A 12,206-nucleotide genomic window follows, 5' to 3' on the forward strand; every position below is an offset into this window, starting at 1 on the left:
TCATCTTGGTGGTTATCTCATCAGACCTGAGGACATGTGTTCTAAACACACATGCCATGTGAAGTGCTCAGCTCTCAGCTGTTCACCATTTAGTGTTGAGTTGGGTCTGATAGGCACACAGACCTGTGAAACCCAGACATGTAATGATAGTTTTCTAGCAGCACACAATGGAAATGTTTGTGTGTAAATAGTTCAAATCCATCTTCTTCAAGAGCATCTCCCATACACCTGGGTGTTCAAGGATTTAATGTCTGAATTGACCCTTATTTGGCCTCTGATCAAGACTTTAGCAGGGGAGGCAGTGGCAACGAGCCGTGTTAAAAAGGTGGCTGGTGCTTCTCATGGTGGTAACCCTTTTACACACCGGTAAACATCAGTGCTGAGAGAAGATGCCACACTGTGCTATCAGGGAGGTTTCTAGGTATGATCATTAGGTTCTTATGATTCAATAAGCCAGTAGCAGTGGTGATCAGAGTAGTGAAGAGCCAGATGTGGAGGTGTTTGGTGGAAGCATGGAAAATAAGTTTTAAAAGGCCTCCGTTATGTTCTGGTGACAAACCAGGGAGGTGGTACATTGACCAGTCTGTACTTAGTAATGGTGGGGAAATACTGACCTTGAATAAAGACTCTGATGTGGGTAGAAGGAATCATTTGAGAACCTCCTGTATCTAATGTATGTTCCTTACTGTGAGGAAGGCAATAGAAGTTGCATTTGCTGGAAATGAATCCATGTCTGGAGAAGAAGTCACTGCAGTGATTAAGCAGTTATGCTATAGCAAGACTACATGAATAGGTGAAGTCAGACCACAAATGCTGAAGATACCTGACATTTGTCAGGATTCATGATTAGCCTACATTTTCAGTTTTGGCAAGGACAGTAACCCTAGAATGGCAAATTAGTCTAGTAACCCTCATTTTCTAAAAGGGGAACAAAAAGCTGTGTTCTGGTTATAGGAGAATGATGCTCTTGTCTTTCTCTTGGGAAAGCCTATTCCAGGCTGCTAAAGACTTCAGCTAAAAATTAAGCCTTTGATTCAAAAAGAGCAGTTTGGAGCTGTAGAAAGTGGATGAATATTTATCCATGCAAAGATGGTGGAGGGGCTATGTGGGCTTGTCTGTATTGCCTGGATGTATTTTATGGACTTGCAGTGGGCATGTGATAGTGCACCTTGGAATTCTTTGTGGTAGATACTGCAGCAGTTTGAGTCTGTGTCAGTTTTCCCTGCCATTTGGACTCTGTATCTCAGGAATAAGGGCCCAGTCTATCCTTTTAATTTAAATCTATTAAAGGTGATCCTATGCCTCTACCAAAAGTGTGGCTTGCCTATGTTCCTGCTTGTTATTTTCAGGGAAGGGATACCAAGGTGCAATCAACATCTGGGGAGCATCCCATTTCCTTCTCAGTGTAAAGCTGGCAGAGTCCTGGGCTGACACAGAAACTGATCAGTGCTGTACCCTGGTAAACGCATTCAAATAATTAAATAAATACATTAAAATAAAATAAATCAGCACTTGCAAATCAGAGCTCATACTTCTGCTCCAGACAAGGTTGGATTGCTGTCTGCAGCAAAAATGGGATCAGCTTCCTCGGGTGGAGGAATCTGATCTTCTTGTGTTTTTGACCTGACTGAAGGTGGGTATCTTAGCGTCTTGTTCATGAGTGAAGGTAGAAAAGGATGGGGATCTTGACCAGAGCATGGATGCAGCAGTAGCAGAACTGCAGACAATACCTGTCTGTGGTCATGAAGCAAAGAATGGAATCTTAGCATAAAGCTGTTTACCAGTCAGTCTGTAATGTAGAGATTTAGATTTAAGTTGTATAACACGAGTTACTCGGAAAGCCTGCAATGGTTAGCTCTCTTCTCTGTAGCTTGTCGACTGTTCTGAGGATCTCCGCTTTGTCTTCAGTAGAGTGACACATCCAGTCTTGACATATTAATGTGTCTTGATCTTAATTTTCTTTCTGTTCTATAATTTGCTTTTAGCATTTGCTGCTCTTCTTGTCTGTATTTTGTTCAAATGGTGACTAATAATTTAATCCAGTTACCTGTATCCCCTGTCTTGTCCTCTTCCTGGTAAATTGCCTGATAAAATGTTGCACTCCTCTTACATATTCCTCCTCTACTCTGCTTTCTCTTCACTCCAATGGTACTGCTGTATTCATTCCTGCACTGATTTTTTACAGATTGATACTGCTTGTATATATTTCTAGTGTTCGCCTACTGTCCAATCTCTGTGTTTTTACATAATGCCGATTGTGTCCTGATGTTTAGAATTATTACTACTAAATGTGCTTGTGTTCTAATATTTTAATATATTGTATATCTTTCTGAAGCATTTATCTTTAGTGCTCCAGTGAAAGCTGGCCTTCCTCAATGAGATGTCCCACTTAATAAAATAAAAATGGTATGCTTTTAATTTTTACGTGCAGGATACAGAATCTCCCCAAAGGCGTTGCTGTTATTATTAAAAGGTGGCGGACTGCCAAAGGGAAAGCAGGAGGGGATGAATATCGCAGACGAGCAGTATATTCTTGAAGATGTACTCAACAGTAAGTAAACGCTTTATTACCTGCACAGTTCATATGAAATGTTGCTTACCACTGATAGTGTCTTAGGACACTAAAGGAAAATATATAGAACTGGAGGATTAAATGCTATGGCACAACACTGACGTTATGCTAATTTAGGTAAATCTAAGTATATAGAGTTCTAAAGTTCCAGCATCTTTTTCAGCATAAGCAGGGTGGTTATTGTGGCAGTGGTTCTGAAATAGGAGGTGATGGATATATAATTGTTTGAGACTACAGCCAAGACTGCTTTTTCTGTTTTTGGGTAAGATTTCAGAATTTGGACTGTATGGCTAGTTGTAATGCAAGCATTAGAATATAATGGATCACTAACTCAAAAAATGTGCATTTTTAATTCCCTTTAGATTGGGTGACAGTCATCTGACATTGAAATCTGATGGCTCACAAATCACTAACACAGTGGAGACTAGCTATTGTGTTATCAGTGCAACCCTTGAGGTGGATAAACAGATGAGGCTTTGACAAGCAGTGGGCAGTAACTTTAGTATTATGGGGTCATGCGTCCCCCAGTCTAAATATAGCGGGTTTCATAGTTCCTGTATGTATTGTGTTCACTTGTTGTAGTTAAGATTACAAAAACAAAACATTACTTTGTTAAGTTAATTTGAGAAAGTATAAAAAGCGAAAGTAGAATCATGATAATCTTTAGAAATTAGACTTTATATTTACTAGTGTAGCTCCCAAGAGTTTTAGCTCATGAAGAAACACTTCTGATATGTTAATAAGCATAACACAGTGGCTTGTTAAATGAATTTAAAGAAATTTAGCACTACTAGTGGGTTCATGTGTAATTACTAGACATGTCCCCCAGGAGACATTTGGAAAGCCTAGCCCAATTTCTCTGCTCCAGTGCACTGTCTGGTAAAGTGGTTCACATGGAGTTGTACAGTAGGCAAATGGAGCATTCGAGAATCAAACACTGAACTACATGGAGCATAGCCATAGCTTTATGGCATATAGCCTTCAGCCTCTGCTGTATCTTCCTGGTTGAGTGACTTATCCACATGACAGCCTGATGGCCAAGTGTTCTAATAATACTTGGGCTGAAAAGTGCATTAATTGAAAGTGTTTGCTATTGCCAAGGTTTGCCTTGGTTCACAATGATGTTGTCACAGTTCATTAAGTGGACGATGCAGATGTGAACCTCCTCCATGGAGGAGTACATGGTGTGCCTCCTGCAAAAGAAAAGGCACGTGAAACCTCCTCCATGGAGGAGTGCATGGTGTGCCCCCTACAGAAGAAAAGGCATGTGAAACCTCCTCCATGGAGGAGTACATGGTGTGACCCCTACAAATGAAAAGGCATGTGAAACCTCCTCCATGGAGGAGTATATGGTGTGCCCCTACAGAAGAAAAGGCATTTCAAATTGATCTCATTGATCTGATCTGATCTGATCACTTTTCAATGAAGTGAATGTTGATGGTCATCAGTCTCTGACACCTTCACAATTTGAAGTACATTCCCATACCCCATGAGATATCAATTAAACAGGAATATTTTTATGTATATGTATGTATGTTTATATATGGATTTCTAGGCAGATAGCTGGATATAGGGTCTATGTTAGAGTGAAATGCTAAAATATTGAAACACAACTGATGCTTGTGTGTTAAACAATCACTTTTTAAAAACAATAAACATTGCAAAGATGAAAGATCACAAACAGAAGAAAAGCCATTTCTTTTTGCTATCTGTTAACCAAACTCTTGCTACTAAATTTAGACATACTTGGTCTGAAGAGTGGTAGTGTTATGGAAAGTGTGTTTGTAACATAAGATATAGTGTGGGTGTTAGGGTGAGGGTTATATGCATTAGTGAAAATACCCCCTAAATTGTATTACTAATGCATGACAACCCTGACTGTATGCATGCCTGTAATCCACAACCCAGCATCTTACCTTAAAAAAACTCCTCAGTATAACACCGTTACACAAAACAGTGTGGTACATACCATAACCAATAAAACACACACACACACACACACACACACACACACACACACACACACACACACACACACACACACACACACACACACACACCCACACCAATAATTCTGTCCCTATGCTCTCTTATTCTAACTTTAACCAGCAAGCACCTGTGCACACATACGATTCCCCCCCCATGTCCTGAAACTTGAAACATTTGGCATTAACATCCCAGAGTCAAGCTTAACGTAAGCTGTTTGTCTTTCTCCTTTTGAAGTATGTACTATTCAGTCACACACGCACTTGACCAGTTTTCTAAACACTTCACTACGTCAATCAAATGAGCATTTGACAAAACCTCACACACAGACACACACGCAAACATACACACACACATGCGTGTACACACACGCACTGTAGCATGGTGACTGCCAAGCCAGGGAAAACCCTTCAGAAGAGGATGTGTCAGACAGTACCATGAAGCAGGCATGCAAACTGTCTTCATAGCAATTAATATGCAACAGCTGCCACTTGAGGTAATTCAGGGTCTTTGCCCCTTGAGAAAGTAGATTTTTTCTAAGCTGTAGGTATGGAGAGGATTACAGAATCTCCACTAAGTTTCATACAAAGTAAGAAGGAAGGATTGAGAAGCATTAAATGTAGTGTCAGTGGCGTAACAGGTACTAAACCCAACTTTGTCGCTGGACGATTAGAAGGGTGAAGGTTCTTTTTCCACTCCAGGTGATTAGATTAATTTTCAAATTGCTGGTAGTGTAGCATTAGGGGGTGTCACATTCCTGAGTGTGCCATCTTTGCGTGAGATGTTAAACCAAGGTCCCATCTATTTGAATTGGTGGTAGGTCAAGTAGATATAAGAGGTACCACATCACTTATCAAAAAGAGTTTGGCAGCTCTTCGGTGCCCTGTCCAAATTTCCCCTAGTCTTATAAATAATACCTTGGGTCTCCCCTGAAAAGAGGCAACTAGCCTAGTGGGACTAACCCAGTTAACAAGGAATAACTAAACAAAAATAAATGTGCCTAAGGCTAGTGTGCTCTGAAATGGCAGAGACATCCCCTCTGTGACTGAGTACAGAAAACACACTGAAAAGCTACTGGGATTGATAAAGAGGCAGAGGCCCGGGCTATCACACCAGCTGCTACATAAGGTACTGTTTAATTTACCCATTTTATCCTCAAGTTAAAGACTGTTTGACTTTTCTTGTGACTGTGTTATTTCCAAATATCATTTTATGTGGGCTGAATGAGTCACCATTTAGTTAACCTTTGCTGAAGGAAAATAAAAACATATTTGTACTGATATCATCTGACACACATCATGTTTAACAACTGTAGATCTAAAGTAGTTAACTTCATTTGATCAGCAACCTGTGGGTTTCGGATCCAATAGGAATCCGAGCTGGCAGCATACCAAGCAAAAAGATCCGAGCTCTAAGCCCCTCCCCCTACCCATACTACACTGCAGCCTCCTTCCAATCCCCAGATCTCGTTTACCGTGGCTTCGCCAGCACGGGATTTTTGAGCTCCAGGCAAGTGTCGGGGTTTTTTTTGAAAACTTTGGTCTGTGTGTGCCCCTTTTGATAATTTTTAGAAATAATTATTAGTTTATCCTCTCTGTTTACGATTATTATTGTTTTTTTGTACCTTGAAAGATGTTAACTTTCTGTTAGTGTAGGTACCCCTTCCCGCCTGTAGAGTGTGAGTGTGTTTATGTGTGTGTGTGTGTTTTCTAAGATGTCAGAAAGTGACTTTCTCTAAGTGCACAGAGTGTGGCCACAAGCTATCTCCAGCCGATGGTCAAACTCTGTGTGCAGTTTGCTTGGGGGTGGCCCATTTGTCTTCTGGCTGCAAGATCTGTGTGGCCTTCAACCCCCCAAGCCCTGCGGGATCACAGGAGAGAGAGAGGCCAAGAAAGACAAAGTCAAAGAAATACACAGGGACGGAGCATCTCTGAAGCAGACATGGATCGAATGATGCAAAGGTTTCTACAAACTCAACTGCAGATAGGTGTACTGCTGGCTCCCCCCCCCTGCTGGTGTGGGGAGTTTGGCTCCATTTTTCACCCAGATAGCTTCCTTCTCTGATCCACCATTGGATATTGGAGTCTATGGATCCGAGGAGACCCGGAGTCAGGGGGTCGGCCTCGATGCCGGCCATGCCCTCGAGTCTCCACTTTTGGATCCGAGCTCTTGGAGCCGAGAGTTGGGCATCGGTTCTGAAGGGATGAATGTGTTATCAGCCCCGTTGTGGTCGAGGCATACCATCCCTTCAGGTTAACTTCGACTCCAATCCCTTCGTCGGCTCCGAGGGTCTCGGCTACCCTCACTACCAGTTTCAGGGAGGCTGGTTCTCCCTCGGCATTCAACGTTGTGGAGAGGGTTCTCTCTGAAGGATCGAGACCCCTCACTCTGTCCTCGGGGTCCATCCCTGCTCCCTCGCAACTGGGTTTTTTTTTTTCATCATCCAGTCCCCCTAGGGACAGCCTGTGTCTGTTTCTCCCCAGACAGTTCCCTTGGAGGAACACAAAACCATTTATGAGCCCTCCCCGGAGAGTCCACCCGAGGAGGTCCCTCACAAACGCCAGTGTAAAAGGAGACACTTGGACTCCCCCAAATCACTCACTGAGGATACTGACTTGGAGGAAGGGGAAGGTTCCCCCAAATCACCCCCCGAAGGCATCACCTTTGGAGACATTATGGAAATCCTTCACCAGAGGGGGGGGTGGTCTGCCCAAACTCCTTCCTCTGACGAGTCGGTATTCCTGGAAGTGTTCGACACAGGCCTTTCTACCTCTTGGGTGTCCCCCTCCCCGGCTGACCCTCTGGTGGACCTTATCCGACCCTCTGGTAGACCTTATCACCACCAGAGCTTGGAAGGAACCAGACACTGTGGAGCCTATACCCAAAGGGCCCGACAAAATATTGAGTCCATTGGCAGCTAGAGCTTCTTGGAACAAAGGTTCCCCAGTTGATGCCATGGTGGTGGTGGTGGCCACAAAAAAGGAACTCACCCAAGAAAGTTCCTCGGAACACCACCAAGACAAGGAGTCCAGGGCTATGGACCATCTTGGAAAGCAGACCTTTGCTTCAGCCATCTTTACTATAATTACTTGGCCCACGTAATTCGACTGCAGCGGGACCACATGAAAGAGTACGCTGAGTCTCCCCCAGAGTCCATGTCGGCCGAGGATAAACGGACCTTCTCGGCTCGTATGGCCACTCTCAAGTCTGTGTCCAATACGTCCATGTGTTTACTCTCTCATGCCACTGAGGGAGCTGCTAGGGCTAGCGGGTCCGGCATTGCCTTAAGGCATCATGCCTGGCTCCGTCTTTGCGACTTTTCAGAACCCTTCAAGGTGTCCTTCGCTAATGCACCCTTTTGACGGTTCGACCCTGTTCAGGATGACTGTCCGTGATACGCTTGTCCAGAGTGAGAAAGACGGGAAGATGCTGTCAGCCATCAGGATTTGCTTCTCTAACCCTCAAAGGTCCTTTTCCAGGAACCAGTGAGGGCAGAAGAAGCTGTGGTTCCGGAAAACTCAGCAATCCTGGAATGCTCAGGACTCCTCCTCCCCCAGAGGCAGGGGGGGACAAGGTGGAGACCAGCCAGAGGCAGGGGGGGGGGCCGAAGAACTTCATGTCAAGTGACCCTTTTTCAGAGCCACCAGTGCAGCAACCCTGAGGGGTTGCCCGACTGCTCCTCTCTGGAGGCAGTCGGGGGTGTTTTTTGATGCACCTAGCCCAATGGGAGTCCATCACGACAAATCGCTGGGTGCTTCGAATAATATCCAGAAGCTATTCTATTCCCTTCATAAACAAGCCCCCTTACACAAGGTGCCTCTCGGGCATTCCACCAGCTCAGAGGGAGGCCGCGACCTTGGAAATACAAAAGCTACTAGAAAAAAGAGCCATTCAGCAGGTGCCCCCAGACCAGTCTGGATCAGGCATCTATTCCAGGTTCTTTTTGGTGCCAAAAAAAAAGATGGGGGATCTGAGGCCGATTCTCGACCTATCAACAATGAACCTGTTCGTTTCCAAGGAAACATTCCAGGTGGTCACGCTTCAATCCATCCTGCCCTTCCTGCAGGAGGAAGACTGGTTGTGCTCGATAGACCTCAAGGATGCGTACTACCGTATTCTGATGGACAGGCGATCCAGGAGGTTCCTCCGCTTTCGGCTAGGGGCCAGTCATTATCAATTCAGGGTTCTACCCTTCGGTCTCACCACAGCCCCCAGGGTGTTCACAAAGGTAGCGGCCCACCTGAGACTTCAGGGCATTCAGGTCTTCCCGTACCTGGACGACTGGCTCTTCATCACCCCCAGCAGGCATTTACTCTTGCTAGCCAGAGATTTCTTTCTCTGGATATCTCCTCGGCTAGGGATTGCCATAAATCTCAGGAAGTCTTCCCTTCAACCTGTTCAAGTGTTAGACTTCATAGGGGTGAGAATAGATTCTCGTCAGGCCAGGGCGTTCTTAACCCCAGACAGACTACACAGCCTGGCACTTCATGTGTTAGCGCTTCTGCAGTCCTCTGCACCCCCTGCAGAATTAGTCCTGAGAGCTTTAGGGTCCATGGCAGCAGCTATCAACCTGATCCCTTGTGCTCGTCTGCATATGAGAATTTTACAGTGGACATTGCAAGTTCAGTGCTCGATTCTTCATCAACCTCTAGATTTTCCGATCCCTTTGAGCAGAGTGTGCATAAATTCTCTCACGTGGTGGCTCCAATCCCTGAATTTGCAGGAGGGATATCCCTTTCTTGCGCCCCAACCCCAAGCCATGGTGACCACGGACGGGTCCCGTCTAGGGTGGGGGGGGCATTGTTCAGGCAGGACTGTTCAAGGCACGTGGACTCAAAACGAGACCGTTCTGCATATAAATATTCTAGAGATGAGAACGGTCCTTTTAGCGTTGCAGGCCCTTCATGCTTATCTCCCTCTGGGGAACAATTGCAATCCAGTCAGACAATATGTCAGTGGTCTGGTATATCAACAAACAGGGGGGGAACCAAGTCTTATCCCCTTTGTCGAGAAGCCATGAGGGTCTGGGAATGGGCGATCACCAACCGCTTTCTGATATCAACGCACATTCCGGGTCGGTCCAACATCTTGGCGGACAAATTGAGCAGAGCTATCCTTTCTCCCTATGAGTGGTCTCTGAACCCTTGTGTAGCGGAACAGATCTTCCTCAAGTGGGGTCAGCCATGCTGCGATCTCTTCACATTGCCTTCAAATGCGAAATGCAGTGAGTTTTTCACTCTAATCACCCCGACGGGGGAAGCCCCCAGAGACGCACTTGTTCATGCTTGGCCACCCGGTCTTCTTTATGCATATCCCCCACTTCCGCTCATGATAAAGTTCTTACAGAAACCAGTTGGGGAGCAGATTGATCCTCATAGCCCCATTCTGGCCTCATCAAGTCTGGTTCCCCTGCCTACGGTCTTATTTCATAGCTCCACCTTGGATCTTGGATCCCATTCCGGATCTGATTTGTCAACCCTCGGGAAGGTTTCCACCGAATCTGGACAGCTTGTAGCTCACAGCTTGGCTGCTTCAGTTCCACTAGTTGCTAGGACTCCCGGTATCTCTTCTCCTGTTAAATCTATCTTGGTTGCGGCACATAAATCCTCTACCAGGAAAATTTACTGTAGCAAATAGAGACGCTTCTCCATTTGGGCATCACAGAGAAATCTAGATCCTTTTACCGCTCCGATCCTAGCGGTATTAGACTTTATGTCTGATATCTTCCAGCAAGGAGCCAGCTCTTCTACTGTGAAGGTCCAGCTGGCGGCTATTTCTACTTTCCATGTAGATGACAATTTAGGCTCTCTCGCTGCTGCCAGAATTTGTACGACCTTTTTGAAAGGCACTTTTCTTCTGAGACCTCCTATTAAGAATCCGTCCCCGCCGTGGGATCTGACTGCGGTTCTTCAGGCCTTAGTTGCACCTCCTTTTGAGCCCTCGGCATCAATTGACTGAAAATTTTTGTCATGGAAGATGGCTTTTCTGGTAGCTATAACTTCAGCAATGAGAGTGTCAGAGCTTCAAGCTCTTTGTATGAAACCCCCATATCTTGTATTTCATAAGGACAGGGTGTCTCTCAGGACTAATCCGTCCTTTCTCCCTAAAGTTGCTTCTGAGATGAACATTAATCAATCTATTAATTTGCCTGTCTTTGTCCCTAATTTTCAGAACAAAGGGGAATTCAAACTTCATTTGCTGGATGTTCACAGGCAGTTACATTTTTATTTACACAGGACGGCGGCCTTTCGTAAATCTGATCAACTCTTTGTTTCTTTTGCTAAGCCCTTTTTAGCGAAACCAGTTTCAGAAGTGACTCTTGCTAGGTGGATTTCCCTTTGTATCCTACAAGCATACAGAGAGCTTGGTTTACCAGAACCAGTAGGAGTTCATGCTCATTCTACACGTTCTATGGCAACGTCTGCAGCATTCTGGTCTAGAGTTTCCCTGGATGACATTTGCTCACCGGCTACCTGGGCATCTTCTCACACCTTTATTAATCATTATAAACTGGATATGGTGTCTAGAGGAAGGGCTTCCTTTGGCTCTGCAGTGCTTCGGAATGTCCTTCCTTAAGGGCCTCCCTAGATTTCGGGTAGCTGGGGACTCTGTCCCACAGGTTGCTGATCAAATTAAGCTAACTACTTCAGATAAAGAAGTTATGTACTCACCATCACATTCCATCTGAGTAGGTAAACTTCCTTTGTCAGCAACCGTCCCTCCCGCCTATCCCCTTACCTTGGCATTATTTATGCTGAGCTCGATGTTCGGAGTTTGCGAGCTGGAGGTTTGTCCTTGGTTTAGGGGTCTCAGGTTAGTTTGTTGGTGTCACGTGTGGAATGGCAAACTCGATCTGAGGATTGGAAGCAGGGTGCAGTGTAGTATGGGTAGGGGGAGGAGCTTGGAGCTCGGATCTTTTTGCTTGGTATGCTGCCGGCTCGAATCTGTATCAGATCCGAAACCCACAGGTTGCTGACAAATTAAGTTTATCTACTCAAATGGAATGTTATGATGAGTACATAACTTCTTTTTTTGAGTGAATTCCATTTGAAATGCTGTACTGATGGAGAATATGGGTAAAATTAAATTTTGCCCTATAGACTGTGACTGTATAAGCTAATTGCACAGCTGAGTTTCCCCAGCATGGAAGGAAATGCAAGCCTCCAGAGTGAATGCCAGCTATTAAAGTGGTAGGGAACCTGTAGTGAACTCCCTAATAAGCTTCCTGTGAGTTGAGTTAATAAAAAACGAGGAACTGTTAAACCTTTGGGTCCTACAGGCATTTGCTCTGGCCAGAATAGAACCTTACAATAAAAAAGGGTTGTTTTGAGGAACTGTTAAAACCCTTCCATCTGTATGAGGATTTGTTATGGAAAATTATTCTTGTGGCAGTAAGAAAAGTGTGCCTTTGAAGAAAATTGATTTTTTTCTCTTGTTGGGGAACTCTTCCATTGAAGCCAAATACTTCTGTGTTCTGAATTGTAGCTTGTGTGATCTATGCAAAATGGAAACAATAAAGTTTTAGTAAGTCCAGGGAAGATGTGCAGACATTTAGCACTTGCTTAGCCACCAGCTACAGATATTCATGTTAGAAAGACCATCCATCTGTGTCATTGTGAATCCCAAAACACATGCAGCCCTGAGGAAA

The 12,206-nt window shown here is 44.7% G+C and overlaps 1 protein-coding gene across 1 annotated transcript in view; it reads left to right on the forward strand.

The window, feature by feature from the left end:
• LOC122813855 (oocyte zinc finger protein XlCOF6-like) overlaps positions 1 to 12,206 on the forward strand; it is a 72,712-nt gene that overhangs the window by 44,251 nt on the left and 16,255 nt on the right. The window contains exon 4 of the mRNA XM_044086393.1: positions 2,432 to 2,551. Coding sequence (XP_043942328.1) covers positions 2,432 to 2,551 — 120 coding nt within the window. The remainder of the gene's footprint in view (positions 1 to 2,431; positions 2,552 to 12,206) is intronic.

The sequence above is a fragment of the Protopterus annectens genome, chromosome 10.part0 (assembly GCF_019279795.1).
Source record: "Protopterus annectens isolate FY-2018-M chromosome 10.part0, PAN1.0, whole genome shotgun sequence".
NCBI classification, from domain to species: Eukaryota; Metazoa; Chordata; order Ceratodontiformes; family Protopteridae; genus Protopterus; species Protopterus annectens.